Below are 27,905 nucleotides of genomic sequence, written 5' to 3'. Positions count from 1 at the left end.
TAGTAAGGTTGCTACGCCAAGCTTGGTGTCTGAGACAAGACCAGTAGCAAACATCCCCCACTTTGCTAAGGTTTTTGACACGCTACTGACCAACCAAATAGTTGAGCACATCGAGAGGAATACTCTTATCTCGCCTTATCAGTCGGGATTTAGAAGAAATCATAGTACAGAGACTGCGCTCCTAAAAATTGCCGAGGACATCTGACGTGGAGCTGAGGATGGCGTGCTAATCCTGCTACTACTATTTGACTTTAAACGAGCATTTGATTCCATCGATCATGAGATACTGCTGAGAAAATTAAAAAATCTCGGATTTACTAACGAGGCTACGACTCATATTTTTGTAATATCACTTGTAAATTACTATAAATTTTTGTTGTATTTTGCACTACGCCCTTCGGCCCTCGGGCCTGGGCGTTAATAAATAAGTTATAATCTAATCTCTCCCCCCCCCTCTCTCTCTCTCTCTCTCTCTCTCTCTCTCTCTCTCTCTCTCTCTATATATATATATATATATATATATATATATATATAGACGCACACACACACACGTACGTAGATAGATCCTTATATTATTTGTAGACATTGTCTGCAAATAATATAAGGATCTAGACGAATTATCGTGGGAAATGGACATTACGGGTAAAGCAGCGATATAGGCATGCGGAGACGTTGCTTTCTGTGAAAAAATGAAGACCCGTAAAGAAGGATTTATACACTGAGAGAAACCTACAGTTAAAATCGCTTCGGAGGCCCAGGCAAAAAACGGCTTGGCTTGCCGAAGACTACTAGAAAAACAAAACAGTGCGCGTATAGACACGCACAACATTATAAGTTGGCGACCGCCGTGACGGTACTAGAGAAGGAGAAGAGGCGAGGCCATATGGCATCATTTTAAGCCTACTGCGCATCTGATGTCCATCTACCGCGCATGTCATAGCGATTACTTGAGAGCCAGGCAAATACTCCCGGAGTCTTCGGCAGTTTTAGCTTTAGATTTCTCTCAGTGTACAGGCTAAGGTAGTTACAGCTGCTTCGCTTTACCTAACGCTCTAATCGAGCAGTTCAAGCAATTGCTAGATCGGCTCATACAAGACGCAGCGTGGAGTAGGGCAGCATAAAGACTAACCACAGAGGTCAAGTACTCCTGGAAGCATTCGCTTTTCTGGATGTGGTCCTAGTTAACCAAGGATGCACCCACACCTTACGAAGAGAAGACACAGTCGACCTGACGTTTGTTAGCAGCAGCCTTATTGGCTCAGTTGATTCATGGCCAAAGTGAGCACTACACACATAGTGATCGCCAGGCCATAATAATAAAGGTAGAATATCAAAACAGGGACCAAGCGCAAGTACAACGATCAACAGAGTTAGTTGGAAAACGAAGGATTATGATAAGCAGATGTTACTATTAGCACTAGAGGAAATGCAACTGTCTGGAACGGCGAACAGCAAGGCGGAGCTGGTAACGGTAAACATCACCCGAGCATATGACGCTGCAATGCCACGAAGAGTGGCATACAGTAGACGACCACCAGTATACCGTGGGAATCACTACCTTACGCAGTTTTTGAGTGGACATGGTTGCTTTTGAGCCTACCTACACCGCTTCAAGATAGAGGACAATCCAAATTGCCCAGTATGTTTGGAAGCAAACGAAGATGCGGAGCATGTCTTCTGTGACTGTTCGCGATACGGAATGGAACAAGAAGAACTAGAGTGTTACCTTCAGACTAGGGTGACCCCTGAGTCAATGATGATAGGTATGCTAGCGGCGAAGGATGGCTGGTGCGCAGTAAGCAACTACGTAAGGACCATTCTCAAGAAGGTTAGAAATCACGAAGATAGAATGGAAGGACAAGGCGAAACAGCTGAGTAAAACTGTTGCTAAACGAAGGCCACTTGGTCGTAGATACAAAACGCTCCTCGAACTAATGAAGAGGAACGTCGGTCACAGAGTTGAGTTTCACTCCCCTGCCCGATGCAATAGAACCTAGGAGCTAAGGTTGAGTAGCTCCAAGTGCTCCTCAGACCGATTCTGAGGAACGTAGGTAAATGAGTTGAACCCAGACTTTTTCACCCGATGCAGAGGAACATAGGTGTCGGGGTTGAGTCTGTCCAGATGACTGGTTGATGCTGCTCGAAGAAGACGGCAGGACGATGCAGAATTTGCGAAGACGAGTTTGATCCTGAACCCCTAATTACTTTAGTTCTCTCAAATAACTAATCTTTTAAGTATCCTAACTAATTTTTATATCCTAATTTTTTTAGTTCTGCTCAAATAACAATGTAGCGCCGAAGCTACGCAAATATTTTTGTTGCTGTTAAACGTGGGTAATAGTAAACAGCTTGTTTTCTACTTTTCACTGAAGTTTTTATGCGATCTAGAATTTTAATTTCAATGCCCGATTCTTTATCTTCGATGTTGTCAATATTGATTAGTGAAAACGTTTGCATGCGATGTGCAGTTATTAACGTTAGCAAGGTAATTAGTTTTATACTTGATTCTTTTAAACATAATTCTTCATTTTTATCTCAAGAAGAAAAATATTCCAGAACAATCTTTGGATTCCAGGTAGAATTGTACTTCGGTTTGGGTGGCCTTAATTTTGATTGCCCTTTAAACAATCGTTTTGCTCCCTCTTTTTTTTCTATATCAGTCCTGATGATCAGAGCTATCGCAGATCTATCACAATTTTATGAGCCATAAGCCACTTCTTGATTGTATATTTGCGTCAAAAAAGTTAGCACATTTTCTACCGAATTATCGAAAGGGTTATTTCTCTTTCTTTGCAAACCGACCACTTCTTTAAGCATGTTTCATACTGCTTAAGTGATGAGTCGGTTAAAATAAAGTGTTATCTGCAGTAATTCTTTTGGAATTCCGCTTCTCTGGAACGCTTTGCTGATAAGACTCCGGCCACCTGGATAACCTCGTTCCAAAAGGACTGCTTGTCTTCACTGGACAATATAAGACAATCTTCAGTTTTATATCTTACAGGTTCGAACATTAAGAAGTTATAAAAGAGCGGGTACCTCGATTGTGCTGGCCACTCTTCTAGCATTATATGTTTTTATTTATGATCAAGGCAGAAATGCATAGAAGAAAAGTTGCTTCCAATGCAAAGTGAATGCATCTATTGCTACGGATTCTGGGTTTTTTCCCGCAAGACGAACGTAGCAAATTTCGCATTTTTTCTACTAGCAAATACATCGATTTCGGGATTTTCAAAGCACTTACAAAGGTCATTAAATGCAAATATAGATAATTCAAAATCAGCTTCGATGTTTCGATTGGATTCTATATCCAAATCCTGCGCATTTCACACCTTTGCTGTATATTTTTGGCTTTTTAATTCAAATTATCAAATTGAACACCTTCTATTTGATTGATGTAAGCGATCGCGTTAGTGTTATTAATATGTAATAAAATTCGGCAATTTTTTTATTTAGAAGCAAAGATTTTAAATCCAAAGAAAGCTGTTAGTAATTCTAGATGATTTACAGATAGTTACTTTTCATTTGCTTTCCAGCATCTGTTAGCGTTTTTGTCATAGCAAAATGCTCTCCAACCGGAGAGGGAAGCATCTGAATATATTTCTATGTCGAATTTAGAAAACTTTATAGGATTTTTGGACAAGTCATCGATGCTTTTCCACCACTATAAATTATCAATAATTTCGCGGGTGACATTCATTTTTGCATTATAACTGCTATTTGTGTTATCTTTAATTTTAGTAATTTCCTTATTTGATCTCTCTTTTTTTATAGATGGTTCTATAGTCATTTTAGGGAGTTATAACGAAGCCCTTAAAATGGGCATTTTTGACTGGTCACAAAATTGCTTTTCTTACTATTTATTATGAACCCGATTTCTTCTAGTAACAATTTTGTTCTTTTAATATTTTCCAGGCGCTTATCATAACTGTCACCGCAGAATATTATGTCATCATGGTACACGACGGAGTAAAACCCTTGGTTTCGCAAGTGTGAAATAACTGGTTTTAAAATTTTTGTAAATACCAGCGGTACTACGTTCGATTGGAATGAGAGACATGACAATTCATATAATTTGTTTTGAAATCGAAACTTTAAGTATTTACGTGATGTCTTATTTATTGGTATAAGGTAATATGTATCTTTTAAGTCTAGTTTAGCCATTTAGCAACCTTTGTTCATTAGTATAGCAAGCAACTGTTCTTCCATCCTCTAGTTTAAAGTGATTCGTTTCAATAAATTTAGTTAAATTTTTTTAATTTGAGATGAGCCTATTACAGCCTTTTCTGCCAAGGTGAAAGAGCCCTTTTATAAGAGAGCTCTCTAAGAATGTTAGAAATTTTAGCATCATTGTTCGAGTTTGTTTCTTTCGGCTCGGATACATGGTGAGCTTTATTTACAAATAATATTTTGAAACCTTTTAACTAGGAAAGAATTGTTAAGTCTGAAATTACTTTTGGCAACTTATATCTAAATGAGTGTCATCTATCTGCGATATTCTTTACATTTTCTTTTAGCATCGCCTGTGGTAGTCCTGGTGTTTCTTCGAGTGATTGCAACACCCCGTACAGGATCCGCAAAAAATTATAAAATATATTAAAAACTTAAATTTATCAAACGATATTCTAGAGTATATCGCGCTCCCCTACTCTCCATTTGAAGTAGCGATAGAGCGGGAAGTGCGCGCAACACGCGCGTATACCTGTATATAGCGAGCGGTTCGAGAGAAGGAGTAGCGAGCGCGTTAGAATATATTTCTGTGAATGACTTATGTATATAGGTGTAAATGTACGCGTGCAAGTATGAATGTAAACGTTTTTTCGACGGCTCGATACCCGCTCTCTTCGCTGCCTATATAAAGACTTGTACGGGCTATCTGAGCTCACTAGCCAAAGCGCAACTTAAGCGCCAGCGCAACTAAAGCGCCTATACCCTACTCATGAACAACTTACGCCTTGAGTAGATAAAACTTAGAAGCATTTCCGTATTTCAAAATTCTTATAAATTTGTCATGTCGAATCTGATAACGCAACTAAGGCGTATTAGATAAAAAAAATTCAAATATCCGTCATACTTAAATAATTCTGTTCAAGATTCATACATTTTTCTGTGACCAAGAATATTTGCTATTGACGCAATAAAAGACTATTTATTGAATATATTTAATTTTGCTATTAAAACGAAATAACAAAGTATTATTACTATTGTAACATTCTTCCACTACCTGGTATCCCGGATCTCTTTTATTTTATTAATATATTTCAAACATAGAATCAAATTTCTATTTATGCTGCCGATACTGTCTTCTGTTCGGATTCCAAGTTTTAGATTTATTGTTTTGTGTTGTAATTCGAAGGCTCTTAGCTGACATTTTTAGCGCTTTTGCCGATTTGATCGTGTCGCCTAACTTTTTCACAGAACAAGAGTTTGTCGCAAGTCGTGTTAGCTAATGTATCTTTTGATGCTGAATTGATACTTGTGTTCGATATTATTAGGCTTCGTCGTATGCCTGATTCTGTAACGGAGGAGCACTAGGCTTCTCCGGTGACGAAAGCCGACGATGGTCCTGCATCGTCAGCGGGGAACGCCGTCGCCTGCGTTTCTCACGCTCAGAAGTGCAGTGGATGCACTTCTGCACGTGGGATCGCTAGCCGTTGCCTAGTCGCGACAACGGCGTAGCGAGTAGTCTACCGGCGACCACGACTAAGAGAGGAGCTCAAGCGTCGAATAAAGCTCGAACAGCATCTCTTTCTTTTTCCTTCTCCGTGTCCGGAGAGCACCCTCGACCACCCGCCGTCCGTAACATTCTGGCATCCCTCGCGGGTCTCCGACACAGTAAACGTAAAGTGCGGAGAATATTAAAACTATTCGTTGAGTTTACCAACGAATAGATCGTTTTTACAAAAATTTCGGTCGCCGAGGCTCGGAATAATAATTAGTCCGGGCTAAAATCATCAAGGCCAACAGCCAGCCGCAGGACTCCGTCCACGAGATAGACGGCGGCAAATAAAGTCTAGTGCACTGGTGAGACGCCCTCAGCTCCAGCAGTTCGAGCAAGAAGTTGCCCAGGAAATCGAAAAACTCCTTCAGAGCAACCGGGCAACCACATCTTCACCAGCGCACAGGTCACCGATCGTTCTAGCACCAGGAAGGCCAGAGAACGCAGCGAGCCATTGCCTCCGCTACGTGATCGAATTCCGGTGCGGCGGTGAACCAGCCGTAGCAGCAGCCTAAAAATACGCGCCGCTCTACAAAAACAAACAGAAAACACGAAAATCAACGCACGTCGTGCGCCTCAAAGTCGACCTTCGGCCAACAAAGCCCGCCTGGGCCAACGATAGCCGTCAGCGCGGACCAGACGCTGACGTGCGAAGCAGCCGCAGGAAGCAGACAGCGCGCGCAACCAGACTCCGGCGCGAGCAGCAGCCCAGCTCCACAAGCCAGCTCTGCCAGCCCAGGTCTTCGCCCAGCAGCAACACTTCACGATGAATCCGAGCGTTCTTCTAATGTAAGTTTTTCTTGCCAATTATTCTTGAGCAGCTTGGCTACATGGGAGTACGCGTCGCGATTTATTCGAGAAAATAAAAAAAAAAAAAAAAAAAGTGTTTCGTTTCTCTCGCGAGCGCCGCAATACATTTCGCGTCGAGTAAAATCTTCAGAATAAGAATTTTTCTTTTTGTCTTTCTCTCTCGTGAACGATGTTAACCAGAAGAAAAACATTCAAGACGAAATTTCGCCCAGCGAGCCGCGAAAGCCTAGACCGCGAAAACATTAAAGCTGTAAAGCGAATAAATAAAATTATTGATTTACATACTAATAATCCGCGGGTCGCACGCAAAGCTCTCGCGCGCACACTCAGCCGCGACGCTCTCTCTTCCGACGAGGCGAACGCGCCCGCCCGGGAGCAACCAGCGGACTTGCTGACCGGGGCGTACCGGCAGCAGCAAGGGAACGATTTTCCCAGTCGCACGGAGGACGAAAGCGGCGAATTCGAGCGACAAGTCGCGCCTAGCCCCGTAGACTCGGTGGACGGAGCACGTGCGGTCCCGACGACACAAAGAAAACCAACCAGCGGCCTCGATTGGATCGGGTTAAATCAAAAACTGGCGGCATGGAATCTAAAGACCGACATGCGCCCCATGAGCGCCCCTAACGCGGGCACGCCGCTCCCCACCGCGCCGAACGACGGATTTAAGCGAAAGTCGCAAAAGGTTTTGCTGCCTATGCCGAGCAATCCAGCCGGCGGAAAATTTGAGCGCAGTAAGCAAGGAGCTTTTGCGCGATTCTCGCGAGCTGGCGCTAACCAGCATAACCTCGCCAGCACACTAAACCCGCTTCCCCCGTTCATGTTTCCGGTCGCATCGGTCCCAAATACGATGGGACAGTTAAATAAAAACACAAACGCGTTCGCGAACGAATTGCAAAGGGGCGCGCCCGAGCGACAAGCAAGGAGTACTGGTGCGTACGGTCCAGCTCGTGTTGTGAAAGAGACACGGCGGCTTTCCAACGCATCCGAGCGCCCAGTATCGCGTACCGCCAGCGTAGCGAGCACAGTAATCGGGAGCGCGTGCACCGCCAGAAGCAGCCAGGGTGGCACGGATTTCGCAGCCCTGTCCGAGCACATGGAGTCTATCGAGGCAAAGCTGTCAGCAAAGATCGACAGCTTGGCGGAAAAGATCGATAGTAGAGCCGGGCCCAGCCACGCGAAAAATCTTAACGTGCACGAAGCGATAAGGGAAGAAGTCGGAAAGCAAGTCGACATCCTTCGCGAAATTCGCGAATCAAGCTTAGCAAGCACCATGCCGATTCAAACGCCGCCAAGTCGAAAGCTGACGAGTCAGGAGCCGCGGCGCCAAGAGCCCGTACACCTGAATTCCTCGGGCAAAACACCGGCGCGCAAAGAATCGGCAGGTCTCGACAGGCGGCCGACGAAAAATCGAGACCCCAAAACCGCGCAGCTCATTGAACTCGCAGAATCCTCGAGCAGCGACAGCGCGGCAGATACCGAGTCTGACATCGAAGCGGTCACGGAAACGCGGCGAAACGGCGGGACTCGCGCCGAAAAGCTCGTGCATAAAAAGACGGCGCAGCAAATACGGGCCAAGGCCGAAGCAGCAGCCCGAACCGCAGTGCGCGAGGTGTCAAGCGGTACGACGGGCCAGAATAAAAATAAACGTCACGCATACGCTGGCGGCTTCTACCCGTCGGACGACGATCCGGAATCAGATCCGTCTGATAAAGACGGCAAGGGAAAAAAGCCGGACAAGCCGGGTAATCGGAAGCAGGACGCTGACAGAAACCCGGCACGTCGGCAGCCGCGCCGCGGCGATAATCGGCCACCGTCAGATGACCCGGACGATGGTCCGTCGGATGGCAGCGACGAGAGCGAGAGCGACGAGGACGACGGCGACAAGGGTCCCGAAACCCCGCGCATAAAGAAAAACAAAAATGAAATTGGGAGCGGCACGAGTAAGGGCGAGAAAAATCTGCTCCCCCCGAAAGTGTCATTTAACCAGGCGATCGGGAGTCTGCCCGATTTTGACGGAGACCCAGACAATCTCAGCCTGTTCAGCCGAGCAGTGCGCAACGTGTTAAAATCACACCCGGCGCACGAAGACTACATCCTAATGTATGTCGCAAAAAAGCTCACAGGAGAAAAAACCAAGGGCTACCGCACGCGCATCGGAAGTTACACTTCCGTGGAAGCCCTACTGCTCGACTTGACCCTACACTTCGCAAATGTGAGCGTAGCGGACAAGATAATGGCAGAGATTCGCGCTGTCAAGCAAGGCAGTGCGGAGTCAGCAGGAGATTACGGTCTGCGCGTCGAGAGACTAATCAATCGTTACTCGACGATTATCGAATCGGCGCCAGACCTATCCAAAGCGGAAAGGCGACTGCGCGAGCGCCTAGCTCAAGAAGATGCACTAGAGCAATTTTTGCTCGGCCTCAAGGCACCGCTAGATCACCTGGTGCGAGGTAAAAACCCGACCAGCCTGAAAGCCGCGACAACCACGGCAATCGGTTTCGAGGCTAAACAGAGCGGTCGAGGAGCCCTGAGCACCTCGCTGGGCCCCGAAAATGGGCAGGCGCAGGTGCGTCGTGCGAAGGCTGAGCAAGCTCGGCCAAACAACGGCGCGCGAGGCACTGCAGATAGCTCGCCAAAGCCACAACCGGTCTCGGGCGATGGCCCCGAGAAGTATTGCCCGTACTGCAATAAGTATAACCATTCGCTTAGCGAATGTAAGACAATAGCCCGACATGTCGAGTTGCAATTGATCAAAAATCCAAATTACTCCAACGATGATAATCGAGGTGGCGGCGACAATAATCGCAACAACGGCGCTAGCAATCGCGGCAGTAATAATAACCGCAAGTATAACAAGAAAGACTCCCAAAACAACAACAAAAAAGGCAAGCGCGACCGCTCTAGCGACAGCAATGGTCGTAACCAAGAGAGCGGAGAGCAAGCCGACAAAAATAACAAAAATAATTTAAACTAAAAACACGTTCGCTACAATCCTCAAGTAGTGAGCGTAAAAACGCCGAGCAAGTGAAGGACGAATATCAGCTGACAGCGGCTACTAGCATAAAATTCATCGTCACGGGTACGCAACCGCCGATCGTAGCTGTAGATTGCCCGCAAATGTTAAAACGCAGAGGCAAATTCTACGCCGATTCGGGAGCGGATATCTCAGTAATAAAAATCGAGGAATTGGCACCGGGCTATCCTATCGACACTGATAAGATAGTGAAAATTCAGGGAGTGACCGAAGGCACAGCCTTCACACTTGGCCAAGCAGAAATCCAAATAAATGGACTACCCTGCAGTGTACAAGTGGTAAAAAATGATTTCCCGATAGAAAATGCAGGAATCATCGGCTGGGACGTAATCGACAAGCACAATGGATGTGTCGATGCGCTCAGCAAAAGCCTCAAGCTAGGTGCGACCCACCTACCTTTCGAGGCTGACGAAAAAATCACAATCCCTCCGCGTGTCAAAATGGCCATCAGCGCACCTCTAAAAAACCACGACGTAAAAGTCGGGTGGGTCCCACTGTACGACCTTCACCCCGACCTATTATTCGGCAATTTCGTTTCCGAAAATCGGAACGGCCGTGTGCACGGTGAGTGCATAAACGTCAGTGACTCTGAAATAACGATATCTGCCCCGATGGTCGAGTTACTCGAATGCGAAGAAATCACTAACCCGCTATACCAGGCCGATGAGGACGGCTCAGCCGAAAATGTCGCCACATTCACTGCCAGCTTAAGACGCTTATTCGGCACAGAAAACCCAAATGAAAAATATCGCGAGGTATCTAACCTCAACCGCGAGCTGCAGTCGAACGCCGAAAAAAGGCGCGCCAGAGTCGACAAAATTATGAGTTTAGCAGACCTCGAGGGATGCAGCGAAGCGGAGAAAAACATAATCCGCGAAATCGTTGACGAATTCGCCGGTGTGTTCGGGCTCGAAGGGGAACCTCTTCCCGCGACCCACCTGTTACAGCACAAAATAGTGCTGAAATCAAACAGGCCTATAAGGAACCACCGCTTTCGCTTCCCGCCTGCTATAAAGGAGCACATGATTCGCGAGCTAGCAAAGCTACGCGAGCAAAACGTCGTGGTGCCTTCTAACTCTAATTACTCGTCGTCGCTGTGGATAGTCCCGAAAAAACCAGATGCCAGCGGAAACAAACGATTCCGGCTAGTAACTGATTTTCGAGGACTCAACGAGGAAACAGAGGGAAGTTGCCACCCTCTCCCGTTCACAAGCGACATTTTGGAGCATCTCGCGACGGCTAATTTTATAACCGTCATGGACCTCAAACAAGGGTACCACCAGATCGAGATGCATCCCGACTCGGCGCACCTTACAGCGTTTTACGCTCCCGACGGCAACCATGGCAACCAGCTGTTGCAATTCAACAGGATGGCGATGGGCCTGAAGGAAGCAACTATAACGTTTACTCGCGCCATATCATTAGCCATGAAGGGCTTACAGGGCGACGAAGTCGAAATCTACCTTGATGACCTCATGGTATTCGGCGGGACATTCGACGAGCACAATAAGCGTCTGCGACGAGTGCTCAAGCGGCTACTCGAAGCAAATATGACTGTCGAGCCAAAGAAATGCCAATTTCTGAAGAAAGAGGCCCAAGTGCTCGGGCATATAGTCGGGGGCGGTCTGATCAAAACAGACCCGGCGAAAACTCACGCCATGGCCAATTACCCGACGCCCACCGACGCCAAAAAGCTAAAACAAGCTCTCGGCTTGTTTAGCTACTACAGGCGATTCATACCCGATTTTTCAAAAATCGCATATCCCCTATTCAAACTCCTACAAAAAGATATAAAATTCCAATGGGGGAAAGCAGAAAAAACTGCATTCGAAAATCTCCGAAAATTAATGGCGGAGGAGCCGGTTTTGAAAGCACCAGTCTTATCAGAACCTTTTATCGTGACGACGGATGCGAGCGACTACGCCCTTGGCGCAATTTTAAGCCAAGGAAAAATAGGCGCGGACCACCCGTGCGCATACGCATCGCGCTGCTTAAAGGGCAGCGAGCTACGTTATCCGACGTACGATAAAGAGCTTCTTGCCGTTGTTTTTGCTAAAGAGCAGTTTAAGCCTTATTTATACGGCAGAAGATGGACCTTGGTAACGGACCACGAACCATTGAAGCATTTTCATACGTCCAAAAAGCCAGACCTACGCTTTAATAGGCTCAAGGCTGCGCTAAACGGCTATGACTTCGACGTCGTGTATCGGCCGGGCATTAAAAACTCGAACGCCGACGCGCTCTCTCGCAATCCGGTACTAGCAGAAGGCGAAGTAAACCCGGATTTGCCGCGCTACGAGCTCTACGAGCTCGCTGACCAGCAGGTAAAGGAAAACCCTGACGAAGAAGCAGGTGCCCCTCCGGGAAGAGTCTTCCGTGCACGCGCCGTAAAAAAGCAAAACCAAAAGGCGGGAAAGAAAGAACGCGTGTCTGAATCAAGCTCTAGCGACGCATCAAATCGCGGTTTAAGCAAAAAACCTCGGCAAGATAACGCACTAATTTACGAGCGCAACGAGTGCGTGGCGGTTAGAAACGAGTTCAACGGATATTACATCTGTCGCGCGTTACACGATGTTCACCAAGGCGACGAAAAAATCGCTGTTCAATGGTTTACGGAAACCAAAAATCTAAAACACGTGTACGCGCCGGATTACCGCGACGCGGTTTGGTTTGATTCCATATTAACCAGCGCATCCTTGAAACGGCTCGACAGAAATCATTATCTGCTGGGCGCCGCGGAACGTACGCGCATAGACGCAATCTTACGCGAAGCCATTGAATTTATCGCCGACGCACCAGCTCCGAAGCCTCCGGAAATTTCGGCAGTTGCAGCCGAATTTTCGGATTCCGACCAATCAATGAAGTCGGTAGCATCAGCGCTTTCTAGCTCTTCGGGATTTTCGTTACTCCCTCCGGAGTTGCGCCCGGTTGCAAAATACGTGTGGCCCTCCGAGCGAAAAACTCGCGGGTCGGAAAAAACAAAAATGACAGTATCGCGAAAATCGCGCGAATTGGGCAATTCAAGCAGCGAGGAAAGCATACGGATCTCGCCGTCGGGAAAAATCGCAAACGTGATCGACGAGCCGCAGATCTTCTCTTTCCCTCAAAGGGTTTTTTCGCGAAGCCCGAGCCCTCCGCAGAGCCCAAAGACGCGCGTCACGCCTGAACCACCCGTAATGACTAAAAGCCCTTTGCGTCCTACGGCTGCCGAATTTCAAATGCCGGCGTCCACTCAAGCCAGCCAACCGCGCGATAGCAGCAACGCGCCGCGTGCTGAGAGTGCGCTAGCTGAGCCGCCGGGACCCAAGTCAGGCTCAACGTGGCCATGGTCAGGTAATAAAACCAAGAAAAAACTAAGGGTAAATATCGAAGGGAAAGACTTCGATGGAAAAGGCGGCGTCCGCATCGAATGTTGGGAATTAAACTCAAGCGTCGCGCCACAGGATAAAATAATACCTGCACGAGTGGAAAACTCCCAGCAGCGTACACGCGCGCGCGAGCTGTCCGCAAGGAAAGACAACGCCATGGCGATAAGCAAAAGCCCAGTCAGCTCGGAAAAAGAGACTGCTGCGGGTAACGCGAGTGCGCCTAGCGGAAAAAACAGCTCCAAGAACGGTCGCAACGAGAGTGGCAAAAAAGCACCCGATACGGGCAGCCTTACGCCAGCCGTCGTATCACCGCCAAAATCAGCCGCGTGCATGACACACCCGGCAATGATTCCGCCCCCCCCCCCCCCCTCGTCAGTGGGTCCAAACGAGGATTTTGCGGGAATACTGCGGAATTATGAGCGCGGCCCGCAGCCGTCTGACGAAAATTCGTCAGCAAGCTCGGGCAACGCGTGCATATGCGTATATATTCGCAAAAAGCGCTGCGCTGAGCCTCTCGCCCAACTGCGACGCTCAAACAAGATTCCTAGTGCTCCGCCAGGAAATTGTTTGTTTTACTCGCTCATAAAAATTACGAAGCTGAGTATATCGGCTACGGAGCTGAGGCGCATGTTGCTAGACTCCCCATGGCTCGGATCATGCGGAGAGCCGTCTTTGGCACACGAAATCCTGAATTCTCGCTCTGAATACGGCAATATAGATTGCGTATTCATATTCGCGAACGAATTCAAAGTGAATGCGTGCATTCATTACGACCTCCCTGGGGGCAAGCGAATATTTTGTCACATCCTAGTGCCAGGCGCAACCGACACTATCCATTTAAATCTCTTAGGGCAGCATTTCACGCCCTATATTCGCCAAAAAACCCCCGAGGCGCAAAGGAAACGCCTAAGTCCAAGGCGAAGCCGCTCGCCTTCTAGCGGAAGCGAGGATGGGCGAGCAAAATCGCCAGTTTTCGGGTTGAAAAAGCGTTCGAAGAAGAAAAATCGGCGCGCCACCTCACCACCGGCAGCTGAGCATAGTAAAACCGGCAAGTTCGGCGGCCAGCAGGTCGCAAGCTCGGCAATTACGTCGCCCGCAGCTGTGCCCCCGGTCGTTCCGGACCAAGCAGCATCAACCGCGGAGCTCGCCGCGCAGGAAAATCATTCAGCACAGTCGAAAGCAGACCGAATGTCGTATGAGTACCTGGATTTTCCATCGGCAGCTGCACCGTTCGAAGACAGCCCGCCACTGCACGAGCCGGCAGCGCCAGACAGCACCCAGCTGAGCGCCACCGAAGGTCAGAGCAGGGCAAGCACCGATGGCAATGAGTCGCTGCAGGCCACACCGCGAACACATAGCAGGGCAGCATCAGCGATAAATAACTGCAGCGCCAGCAGCGACAACGCAGCATCGTCCGACGACGAGCGCACCGCAGCTGCTAGAGAAGCTGCTGTTAAAAATGACAAATTAAAGCGCTACACAGTAGCAAAAGCGAGACCTCCTCGCGAAAAGCCGCCGTGGGCATGCCCAGACGGTCAAGAGCCCCCAGCTTTCGTTCACTTGCAGAGCTACAACGAACATCCCTTTCGCTTCAAGGAAAACCTAGTTTACCTGGTTTCGGCCGACGGAGTTTTGTCCACCGAAATTCAGGAAGCTTTATGCGAAAGAGGATATATAAACCCATTCGATTTGACTGAAAACGAGTTCAAATTGGGCGAGATAAATGTTACGGCCTGCAGGAATTTTAAGCTGTTCGGAGTATATATCAAAAATCACTTCGAAGATCGGCCGCTTCGCGCCGACTTGCGAAAATGTCTAAAAACCTTAAAAAACGTTATATTAAAGGAAAATATCCGCAGCATAGCTCTGATTAGAGATCTGGCGATGCTCACGGTATCCGAGTGGACAAACTTCGTCGAGTTATTCGACAATATTTTTGCCGGAGTTGCATTAATTGCAATTCTGTACAAAAATAATTTGCCAGCCCCCCCAGTCTCTGAGCGCTTTAATCTCATTAAAGAGTATCACGAGGCAACAATGGGAGGGCATCGGGGCAAAAATAAAACATACAGCAAAATCGCCAATGATTTTTATTGGCGAAATATGCGCCCCGATGTAAAGCAATTTGTCGCTCGCTGCCCAACGTGCCAGAGCAATAAGCTGGTCCGAATAAAAACTAGGCTACCCATGCTTATCAGCAACACGCCATCGATGCCATTTGCTCATATCGCCATAGATTTCTATGGGCCGTTGGAACGTTCCAAACACGGGAACAGATATATTTTGTCGGCGCAGGATATGCTCACAAAATATATAGTCCTAACGCCAGCAAGGCATGCGAATGCGGACGAGGTCGCGCGAATTCTCACGGAGAAAATTATTTGTGTTTTTGGACCACCTGCCGCATTGGTCTCGGACCAAGGTAGCCATTTTCAAAATAAAATTCTGGAGGAATTCGCTAGGATCTTCAAAATAAACAAATTTTGCACTACGGCATATCATCCGCAGGCAAACGGCTCGATCGAGCGTATGCGCCATACGCTGACCGAGTACCTGCGGAAGTATGTAAGACGTGCCGATACTTGGGATGAATGGACGGCCGTATGCCAGCATGCATACAACTGTACCGAGCACGAGAGCACTCGGTACTCGCCGCACGAGCTGCTCTTCGGCTTCAAGCCAAGAACGCCATCCAGCTTCCCCCGAGTCAGCGACGATATGTCCTATAACAATTATTTGACCGAGATGACAAACAATCTCACGGCCCTGCAAACGACGGCGGCCATGAACTTGGTGCAATCCAAGTATCGGTCAAAACACTACTACGATCGTAAATTAAACTCGAAGCATTTTCGGGAAGGCGAAATCGTCTTTCTGATAAATGAGCCCAAGAAAAACAAATACCTTAAAGAATACCGCGGGCCCTTCGAGATAATTGCGATCAACCGCAAGACTAATAACGTGACGTTGCAAAACGACGAGATAACAAAAGTCGTGCACGTCAACAAAATCGAACGGCCGAGCGAGCTAGCAAGAAACGCAGACTTATCGGATTCCGACCGTGCAAGTTAGGACGTTTTTTTTTTCCTGTTTTTTTGCGCGCCCCCGGGCGTAGCGCAAAAAAAAACAACGTCCTAACCTCAAGATTTAAAAATGAATAAATGAAAGACACTCCCAGCGCGTCAAAAGCCAGCTGCTCATTTCAGCAACATAGATATAAGGTGCTTTTACCATTAATTGCAGGCTATGCGCAGCCTGCGTGCTAGGGATCGAGGAAACTCCCCAGGTCCACAGCCCAGGGCGTTTCGTGCAGGAGTTAAAACAGAACTTGGGGTTGATCACCGAGAAGATTGCACCCCTCTCAACATCCAGTACTAGCTGGAAGTTAATAGAAAAAATCGACCTGAACGAATTCTTCCAAGCGAGTAAAGTTTTGGTCGATCGCGTGTCAACCGCCGCTCGAGCATGCCATCCGCGTTGCGATGCCGCCGGGTTGATCAAAGAAGCCGAATCCGTCACCGCGCAGGCTGAACGCGTTATAAAATTGATACAAACGGATAGCAGCGGACACCAAGCCCCACGGGAGCGCCGCGCCATACTACCCTTTATTGGCTCACTCCACAAATGGCTATACGGTACACTAACGGAAGCCGATGAAGCTGAGATTCAAGCGGCAGTGCAAAGGATCGCAGAAGATACTCGTCTGACAGCCGCGTTATTGGCGAATCAGACCGAAATAGTTGAACACGAGTTATCACACTTGAAAAAGAGGATGCGCAAACTTGAATCATTTGCAGTAGTGTTGGAAAATAATTCGGCCAAAAACCTCGCCAACATTAATAGCCTGGATGTCGAAATGAACATTAAGACAACTCTATTGCAGTTCAAAGCCGACACCGAGCTGATTAATACAGCAATACTATTTGCAGTCAAGGGTCTGATTCACCCAAAAATCCTAGCGCCGGAGACGATCGCCCAAGCGGCGAAATCGGTAGAGGATTCACTTTCTCACGCGAAATTTCCATTATCTCCGGGCGATTTTTCCGTCATTCCGATAATGGAAATATCGAGAGTGGCAATCCTATTCTCCAACGGATACTTAATTTATCACATTGCAATACCGCTGGTAGATGTCGAGGAATTTAATCTCTTTAAGGCATCTCCGATACCCACAGTGCAAAGCATCCTTAATAGTGCTCACACGGCCGCTTACATATGGCCAGTGCACACCTATTTTGCGATAAGCACGTCAAATCTCACCTACCTTCCGATCCCTGCAGAAGAAGTGCGCAAGTTGCGCAAATTGCAGGACACACTGATTGTGGTCAATCACCCGGAACCAGTGCGCGAGATCAGTGACAGCGTATCGTGCGAGATCAAAGTCGCCGCGGGCCGTAAGATAGAAAGCCCGGAGGTATGCGACATCCGCTTAAAAAGATTACGCGAATCATTCTGGCTGCGCCTACACCGAGCTAACACCTGGGTGTATTCAGCCAGAGAACGGGAAAATATTTACATACAGTGCCCAAAAAAGGAGCTTGTCACCGCACAGATAAGCGGCGCAGGAGTCCTCGAACTCCGCGAGGGGTGCGCAGCGCACACGGCAAGTGCGCGCCTGGTCGCCTCTCATATAATAACAAAGCAGCTAGAGACGCTATCTCTCGGCGCCTTGCAATTCAACATGTCCAAAATATGGGCACATGTAAACGAGTCTTCTGCCGCAGCGGCAGATCTCAAGCAAGCCATCGCTATCGGCACCGAGCATCGCGCCGATAACGTGCACGGCTCGGACCTCGACAACTTGAAAGCAGGCGAGAGCTTGCGCGAGATTACGGCAAGAGCACGTGACATTGCCTACAGGAAGAAAACAGAGTTCGAACTCAAGGACCTAAGCGGACACACCGGCATTTTGAGCTGGGTATCCTGGTCCTCGTTGAGCATCGTACTCATCTGCGTCGTCGCAGTATGGTGCTTCATGCGCTATCGTGCTCAGCAACCCATGCGCGACCTTGCGCGCCAGCAGCGCGACCTCATGCAACTGGAGGCCGCACGCAGCTTTGCACAGCTGTCAGCCAGTAGAAGGGCCGCCGAAGCCGCGAACGCGCAATAGCTTCCCTTCTCCCCCCTTCAGGGCCCTCGTGTAAAAACAAAAAAAAAAGAACGCGCGAAACGGCCAGGGACAAAGAAACGCGCGCCACTTTTCCGAAAACAATAAATTAAAATTTTAATACAAAATATAATACCCAAATACCGGTAACGCCGCGTCGCGCGAAGCAAGCACGAACGGAGCTACGGAGCTCTGGAGTTTTATCGCGCGGGCCGATAACGCGTGCCTCTATTTCTATAAGAATAATCTAATCGCCAAAATAGCCAAGCTGCCGCTATGGCAAGAAAAATATCCAAGCGATATGATGCGCTGCATAACGCGCAATTTTGTTATATATACATATATGCATGTAGGTTATAATAAGAAAAATAACAAAATATACACATTTATATGCCATATCCTACAAATTAGAATGTTATAGCTTATAAGGAAATACCGTAAGTTGCGAATGCAAGTACGCCATGAGGCTTATAATTATATTAATAAATGTAAACACACTATGTTATAGCTTATAAGGCAATACCGTAAGTGGCGAATGCAAGTACGCCATGAGGCTTATATCTATATTAAGAAATGTAAACATACTAATATTAAAAAAAAAAAAAAAAAAAAAAAAAAAAAAATGTATCGAGCTCCGCCTCTAAAAAAAAAAAAAACTCTGTGAGACAGCAGCGGCTGTCGAAAGACAACATCCGCGCCGACTCACACACACACACACACATACGCACACATATCAACGCTTAACAGATTTTTTTTAAGAGAAAAACAAAGAGAACTGACATTACGGAGTCAGCAGGATTTAGAAACCCAATGCGCTTCTAATGCGCTGTGCTCAAGCACTGGCATCCCAGAAAATAGAAAAAAAAAGAAGTAAAAACATGTACACATACATATACCCTCAGGCGAGGAGCGCGCGACAGCGCGCCCCGTCGCCTTACACACTCAAGCAACGCACGCACGGCTCCGCCGGCGACCCTGTTTTTTGAGGGCGCTGAGGACGTCACCCGCGCGCCCAAGGGCGTGTAACGGAGGAGCACTAGGCTTCTCCGGTGACGAAAGCCGACGATGGTCCTGCATCGTCAGCGGGGAACGCCGTCGCCTGCGTTTCTCACGCTCAGAAGTGCAGTGGATGCACTTCTGCACGTGGGATCGCTAGCCGTTGCCTAGTCGCGACAACGGCGTAGCGAGTAGTCTACCGGCGACCACGACTAAGAGAGGAGCTCAAGCGTCGAATAAAGCTCGAACAGCATCTCTTTCTTTTTCCTTCTCCGTGTCCGGAGAGCACCCTCGACCACCCGCCGTCCGTAACAATTCATTTCGTTGTATGTCTGCCATGAGTTTTATTGCGTCACTAAGATATTCAATGGCTGACAAGTCTCTGCCATCTTTCATGAGCAACGTCAGCGCTTAAGAAGTATCTGCAAGCAACGCTGCAATTATTTATTGTTTTAGTTCAATCCGAGCGTCTCTAGTCGCAGCAGCTTGGCAGATAACATTTTCGATCTCCAGATTAATTTTCGGTGGATTACTGAATACGCAGTTTTCTGGTAAGTGAGACTTCTTAATAGATTCCATCCTATCGTCGTTGGGAAGTCCTTGTGTAATGACGTCTTGCCAGCGATTAGCTATTTCCGAATGCAACAGTGTAGCAAGGATACGCTCTTCGAAATACCTCTTGCCAATGGCGCTCAGAAAGTCTGCACTTAGCTGAATTTCACATAGAGAAACGTAGCCTTTTCTCGGTCACGTGGGTTAGGGCCACAACGTGGTCGCATATTAATCTGCTAACGGTAGGCTTATAGTTGGTAAAGGCCAACATACATTTTATTCCGATGTAAAGATACGCTGTCTATTGATTCTTACGCGATTGCGACTAAGAAATTTCAATTGACATTCGTAACACTAACCTGCTGGATGACATTTTTCTACTGCAACTCGGTAAACTGGGCATGCATAGCTACCAGCTGCGTGGTCACTCTTCCCACCTGTACCACCTTGGCAGAGTACACAGTTGCCTTGGTTCTTACACTCGTTCGCTTTGTGCCCATCTTGTTCACATTTAAAGCAGAGCTTAGTTCTATCTTCAGTTACTGTGCAGTTTCTGCCGAAACAGCCAAAACCTAAGCATTTATAACACCTAAGCGGCTTATTTTTGTGGTTAGACACCCGGATCCTACAGTTGACCCATCCTATTCTGATCTTCTGAAGATTAGTTATCTAAGCCGCTATCTGAGCTGGTACCCGTATCACTGCAATCTGCGTGTCACCGTACGTCTTTCGCAGATATCTCATCGTAGAGTCTTCTATGATGTTCTCTTCGCCAATTTCCTTCTGTAGTACTTCTAGTACCTCCTCTTATGAGGTAAGCATATCCAGATCCCTTACTTTAATGATCTTTTCTTGTTGAAGTGCTTTTATTGCGGCGCCTGCCACCAGTACTGCTTTAACTTCTTTGGTAATCCGAAGTTTTGACTTCTTTTATGTGTTAAAGCTCTATCAGGAGATTTCCTGCAACTGTTCTGCGTATTTTATTATATTGCGAGGAGGTCTTGTCAGCTTCGATCTATCGTTGCTAGTCCTATTCTGGTTTGTAACGCTAGGGACACTTTTATCTCATTTGCTTACCTTTTTCTCTTTTTTTGTTGACATTCTTGTGAAGACTTCTCGCCACGCTGCCTATTTGGGTTGGCTATGCTTTTCTTTATTTCTTATATTTTTATCCTGCGGAGAAGTTGGGGCTTTCTTTGTTGTACCCGCCTTCCGAGATCTAAGACTTAAGATTGTCTGGGTTTTCCCTCCCCTGAGTTCCCGGGCGTTGGCATTGCTGTAAGTTATCATCTGCCATGCAGATATTTTTACAGCTTGCTTTTATGATCCGGGCAAGATCTTTAATTTGTTTGTGCACATTGTGCCTGTCCTTGACATAGTTCATCAATTCCACGATTCTGCTGCCAATGCGGTCCAAGTACGCATTCCTTTGCGTTATGCAAACAGCTCTCTTATCCCTGTCTGCATCAAACTCCATTTCCATATCACATGCGTCTATACATGCAGCAAGGGTCAAGTGACAAATCTCTGCGGCTTCTAAGTGAGTTTACCCCCCCCCCCCCCAATCTCTATGAGGCTAGCGCCGACCACCTGGGCTTTCACCCGATCGAAATCGACAGCAAGACTGGGCTCTATGGCGTCACCCGCTTGGAGTAGTAATGTTATTAACTCAATATCCATGTTTAATTCATCTTTGGGGTTTCTTCTCCTAGCTTGTTTGGTCCGCGGAGCATATTTTATTTCTTCTCTACCCTTTGGCCGGTTGAGGAGACCTCAACGCGCAACATACGGGGTATCGGCATCCCCGCGCGGGTGTGTGTGTGCGCGTGTGTGTTTGTTTGTTGTTCTTTCTTGGAGAATGAGGTGTTACGGAAAATCTTAAAAAGACCATAGCATGAGTTTGTTTATGGGGTCGTCGAAACAGCTTATCTCCAATGTCAGCCGTTTGTCGGATTCACACCGACTAAACCCATACCCCTTACGGCCAAATGAAAAAATACCCAGCCGTAAAATGAACGCTCTCTTTGCCTTTATCGACTCTCGGTAACGGTGCATAGTTTTATCTTCTATGCACCTGAACCCCGCGGTACCACCGTCAAGCAATGCTTCGCGGGGCCGTAAAGCTTCTGTCCGCTTCTGGTTAATGTGGTCTAAGACGGCGGGCCCACCTGACTGGTAAGAGAGCAGCAACGGATAACTTGCCGATATCGGCAAGTTACCGACCATGTGGCGCTAGTGTCGACTATGTACTAATCTACCTAGGCGTAGGTAGATGGCGTGCGAGTATAAAGCATTGGAGAGAGGGATAGCCCCCGGTATTAAAGGAGCTCCCCGCTGACGGAGTCATTCGCTTTCTGATGAAGCAAGCATAAACACACACACACACACGCGCGCGCGCGCGCGCGCATATATATATATATATATATATATATATATATATATATATATATATATATATAATATAGGAATATATATATATATATATATATATATTCCTATATTATATAGTTATTTTGGCTATACTCCCCCCACCCCCCCACAAAATAACGTAATAATCGTTTATTGTATTTTTAAAAATATGTATCCCCCCCCCCCACAGCCCTTTACACAGCAATAACACGAATTTTGTAGAATTAACTTACTTAAAATGTACTGTTAGTTAACTGTCAATGTTTATGGTTTAAAATTATATACTATATTCTATAGTTATTTTAGCTATACTTATGAACGGTAAAATAACCACCAGTAGAGAGTTTTCCACACCACCCAAGGGGTACTGTCAGAAGCACACACAGAATACATTTTTTTAAACATAAATTTGCAATATACGATTTCTTCACTATTATCAATGTTATGGAAATCGATTTTGTTTGGCATAGGTAAACCAAATTATTCACATGATTTATCATCAGTTTCAAATATGTTATTAATATCTATAAGTGCAAGATTTTCTTTGTTTTCAGTAAAATCTTCTGTAAAACTATTTTTGTATTTGTTCCATATATCATCACCTTGAATATTTTCTGAAAGTAAAAACCATGCATAAAACTGTCTTAACTGAATTGGTAACATAACAGTGCTTGCTTCTTCAAAAATATCCATTATTTGAAAATCATGTTCTAACAAACCCATTGAAATAGCAGTGTCTTTATATGTACTGTAATTTATGTTTTCGTGAGTTTTTAAATCTTCAAATGAGGTTGCATCTTTTATTTTATCTAATATTAATTTTAAACAAAATCTTTCGTGATCTTTAGGTGAAACTACATTTAATCTATCAATTGTAACATTTTTCTTTACATTTTTTCTCTTCTGCCATATATTTTTTGTCTTATTAAATATATAATTTTGCAAAATTATCAATTTTATTTAATTCAAACCAAGCTGTTAATGGCGTTTGCCAACTGTTGATTGCACTTTTAATTTTACTCATTTCAAATATCTTATAATTTTTGTATTTTTCATGTACAGGCATATTTTCAACTTTATGACTTCTTATACAAATTGGAAATTTGTGAAATCGCCAATCTGCTTCATTTGGATTAAGATATCTACCATCAAGATAATTTGTAATTTCGACAAGTTTTTCTTGATTACAATCATCATTTTGACATTTTTGAATTTTGATAAATGCTCTATCCCTACCTTTGTGAATATACTTATAGATATATTTTATACTCTGAACAGATGCACAAAATTCAACATTTGTATTTCATTAACAAAAATTTATTATATGGTACAACCATTGAATTATTAACTGGAATTTCTTCCTTATTTTTAGTTCTATAAATATGATTTTCAGAAGTATTGTCTGTTCTTTTATATTGAGGATAACCATCTTGTTTTATTATTTTTACATTAGCAAAAGGTGTTGGAAATCGTTTATTGCATTCATGCTTAGGATTCTTAAGACATGGACTTGTCTCATTGTGAGGTCCATGAAGCATATGTTTAATAATTAATTTCTTAAGTTTTTCAATATTTGAAATTATTTCAGCAGATATAAATTTATCAATTTGTTCCGAGGTTATTAATTTGCTGTCAGGATGTAACGTTATTAAAATATGTGCATGTGGTAAACCTCTTTTTTGAAATTCAACTGTATAAACATAAGCTAATACTTTACCAAAAATCTTTTTTTCCGTTATATCATTCATAATTGATTGTAATTTTGTGTGAAATAGTCTAACAGTGATATTTGGTATATCATTTGGATTTGTTCTTTTTGGAATTTTTTTTTAAAATTAATTTTAATTCTTTCGTACTTTTTCTTGCTAGTGCAGTGCTATCGCACCACTTGATCTAAATAATGTACATACCTAAGACTTCAGAAACGGATTTTATTTTTATTTTCTCAACTTCGACAAACATTCAATCTTTTTTTATAATCTATAAAATTGAAATAGAATAAAACTTTGAAAATAAAAATCATACAAAAACTATACTGGGGGGTTGGCGAGCGTAGCGAGCAGGGGGGGGCGAAGCCCCACTAGTGTGTATATATATATATATATATATATATATATATATATATATGCATATAACTAATAACTAATAATTGTATTCATCGTTTTGAAAGAATCATACCGATAGATGTGGATAACAATGACATTATTTATTTATCAAATTAAAACAGTATAGAATTTTATAATATCTTATTGATAACAGATCAATTATTAATTATCTATAAAAACTATTATCAATAAGATATTATAAAATTCTATACTGTTTTAATTTGATAAATAAATAATGTCATTGTTATCCACATCTATCGGTATGATTCTTTCAAAACGATGAATACAATTATTAGTTGTTGCATCAACACTAAACTTATTATTTTATTATCTACATTATTTTTTGATTGATTTGTAGCAGTTACTTTTTCTTTTTGTTGGTTTCTAAAAAAATTTCTAAAAAAAAGTTTATCAATAGTATCATAAATGTGTCATAAATAGTCGTGCAACAGCAAATAATCTTTTTTTTATTTTTATTTTTGACAGGTTGTTAAGTGACGAAGTTACTGGATGAATATTCAGAAACATTAAATTAAATGAAACAAAGACAACAGGAAAAATCCAGAAACTTCGACGCTTAACGAGCGCAAGAAGTAACCCTAAACCAAAACAAACTTCTCCTCCCTCGGCTGAAAGCGCGCGTGCACAGTCGACGCTGCAGTTTAGCCGTTGACCGTACTTAGGCCCATAAGGCCTAATGAGTAAGAAAGAGAGCGCGGCTAAACTGAAGTGCGAAGGAGATTATTCATTCCTGTGTGTGCGATCCAAGAGTAAGGACGCTATTGAAGAGTTCGATTTTATAGTTATATTTCTGAGTTTTTAAGTTGGAGTTTAGTCTTAATTGTGTTTCCGTCTTGATCATCATTTATCGAAATTGTGTCTTATTCAATTTGAAAGTTATTTGAAGTCTCCAGAAACAAATAAAGGAATTTTTGAAATAATTGAGTCTAAGAAATTGTTTGATTTGAAAGTTTTGATCGTCAACCTTTGGGTCATCCTCGTCAACAAACACAAGTAAGTCGTTCTCGTTAACAATTTAATTTTCCTTGGTGTTTTATTATCACGCAAACGGTTTCGGCGCAACAATCAGTGCGAAGTACTGATCTCCCCCCCGTATGGGAGAGTAAGCTATCATCCGCATAATCACACAACATTACTTTGTTAGTTCGGTAAATTTATTACTACCCTAACACAGGTATTTTTAGACTAATTAACTAATTTAAGTGATTTTCAGCATACTTTTTTTTTACTTTTTTTTAAATCAAATATCACATCGACAGTGATTAATTGACGTAGAGAAGTATACAATTTTAATACATAGCGAAATCACGCCATTGATAAATATGCATATGATAATATAAAAATTTCACGTTGCTTACTAGATAATAATGAGACACCATATTTTTCTATTTGTTTACGAAAATTTTAGCGTCTTCATTTTCATGATAATCAGTGCCTGAATAATCAATTTAACTTGGCGGCAAAAATTTAGAAAAATTAGAATTTGAAAAAATTAAAGCATGAAAGGCAAAAATTAAAAAACTGAAATTATGAAATCAAACAATTTTTAAAACGAAAATGTTGAATTGAAATATTACACTCTAAACCGAAAGTTGAAAATCTGGAGGTCGAAAGTTTAAAACCTACATTTTAAACTTTATGAAATATTAAAAGCAAGAGATTAATTTATAATGCAATTTGATTTTTGTAAAAAGATTGAAATCAGGCAATTAAATTATGCAACGTTTAAAATCTATAAATTAATCTCTTAATAGTTAAAGTTTAAAGTTTGGCTTTTAAACGCCGATAAAGTTTAAAATGTAGGTTTCAAACTTTCTACTTCCAGATTTTCAACTTTGGGTTCAGAGTGTAGAAAATAACAAGAGTTTAGAGTATTTCTATTTTAAATTTAGAATTAAACATCTTTTTTTTGACTATCATAGCTTTTTATTATTTTCAGTTTCAAAATTTTACCTTCCATTATAAATCAACGCGTAATTTACCTGTTTCAAATATTAATTATTTAAAAGTTTTACTTCTACCCCTATTAGAAATTGACATTAAGAAAACAGATCTTAACAAAACTTGTATTTTATTACTATTGCAATATATATTTTAATATACAATGTTAATATCAAAAAAATTGCTTACCGGTTCATCGTAATTCCTTCTGTGTTCAGGATGATCATAAGGATAATATGGATCCCGCAAAGCAACCCCTTTAAACGGGAGCTTAGGATAGTCGCCATAACCAAGTCCATCATCTGGATACGCTTTATATTCATCTGGATGCAAATTATATTTTTCTGCAGCAATCTTACGTTCTTGTTCAGTTTTCGGGTATGGCTTTGCAATCCAATCTTTGTTCCAGTCTATAAAAAATAGTATAAAAATACTTTTCATCAAAAAATATCTACAAATCCCTCTTCCATAAAGTATTAAACATTTTTTATTTATATTAATGGAAAATAATACTTTTATTAACACTTTGTAATTTCAGTAACTTCTGGTTTACTTCCGGTTCACTTTCAGTCGACTTCCGATCTAATACCGGTCAACTTCCGGTTTACCCCAATCCCTAAGAAGGGTTTTGGAGATGAAGTGAACTTATAGCCAGATACTACCAGATACATTTAATATAATAGAGGAAGAGGATATTAAAAACTTAACAGATAACTTAGCAACAAAACTAACAATAATTAACGAAAACAATTGTTTTGTAATTTTTAATGTTTAGAAGAAATTAAAAAAAAAAAAACACGTTATTTTCGTCAATCAGCTCAAAAATCTTATCAGTTTTGTTAGGATATACTTGATGAACCTGTAAAGTTTCAGGGAACAAGACGAGTACATTCGAGAGGGCTCGTGGTAACCATTTTTGGCCAAATATTACATTTTTTAATGTTTACGAAGAAATTAGAAAATACTTTACTTTAATCAAACGGCTTCAAATTGTTATCAGTTCTTCACTAGGTTATACTCGATGAATCTGTAAAGTTTCAGCAAAAAGTACAATTGCGTTCGGGAGTTATGATAAAGAATTTTTTTGTCTTTAATTTTTTTATGTTAAAACATATTTATTTTTAAACGCACTTTATTTCAGTGAATCGGTTCCAAATTCAATCAGTTCTTTGTTAAGTTATACTTGATGAACCTGTAAAGTTTCAGCAAAAAGTACAGTTGCATTCGGGAGGTGCAATAAAAAAATCTATCAATTTTTTAATAAAAAAAAATTATTCTTAAAAATACGCTTCATGTTTGTGAATCAGCTTTAAAATTTAATCCGTTCTTTATTAGATTATACTTGATGAGCATGTAAAGTTTCAGCAAAAAATATAAATGAGCTATCGAAAAATAAGAAGATATCGAAAATTTTATCATCACAAAGCATTCTCTTGGAGAAAACAAAAGTCTCCTTAAGACCAATTATTTCAATAATAGGATCGCCTATATATTTATTATCAAAAAGCTTATTTCAAATTTTACAAGTTAGTATAAAAAAACTTGTCTCATATATAAAAAATAGCTATGATTTCATAGATAAAACAGAAAATATAACAGTTCCATCGAACCACCTCTTGAACAGTCTAGACGTAAAATCGCTTTATACGATGAAACGGTCACGACTCTTCTCGGTCTTGTGTGCGTATATGATTTTAGTTTTTAGAGAAGAGCAGTAATCATTTAATCTACATCGTTATTATGCCGACAGATCATAAATAGAAATTTGATTCTATGTTATAATAAGAGAGGTCCGGGATACCAGGTAATGGAAGGATATTACAATAATAAAAGTTTTGTTATTTCG

General features: G+C 43.4%; 1 protein-coding gene across 1 annotated transcript in view; it reads right to left on the bottom strand.

Moving 5' to 3' along the window:
* Positions 1 to 27,905, bottom strand: part of Ndufb8 (NADH dehydrogenase (ubiquinone) 1 beta subcomplex, 8, 19kDa) — a 62,915-nt gene that overhangs the window by 4,518 nt on the left and 30,492 nt on the right. Inside the window, 1 exon segment of the mRNA NM_001167978.1 lies at positions 26,249 to 26,469. Coding sequence (NP_001161450.1) covers positions 26,249 to 26,469 — 221 coding nt within the window.

The sequence above is a fragment of the Nasonia vitripennis genome (assembly GCF_009193385.2).
Source record: "Nasonia vitripennis strain AsymCx chromosome 2 unlocalized genomic scaffold, Nvit_psr_1.1 chr2_random0007, whole genome shotgun sequence".
Taxonomy (NCBI): Eukaryota; Metazoa; Arthropoda; class Insecta; order Hymenoptera; family Pteromalidae; genus Nasonia; species Nasonia vitripennis.
This window is presented reverse-complemented; position numbering and strand designations above follow the sequence as displayed.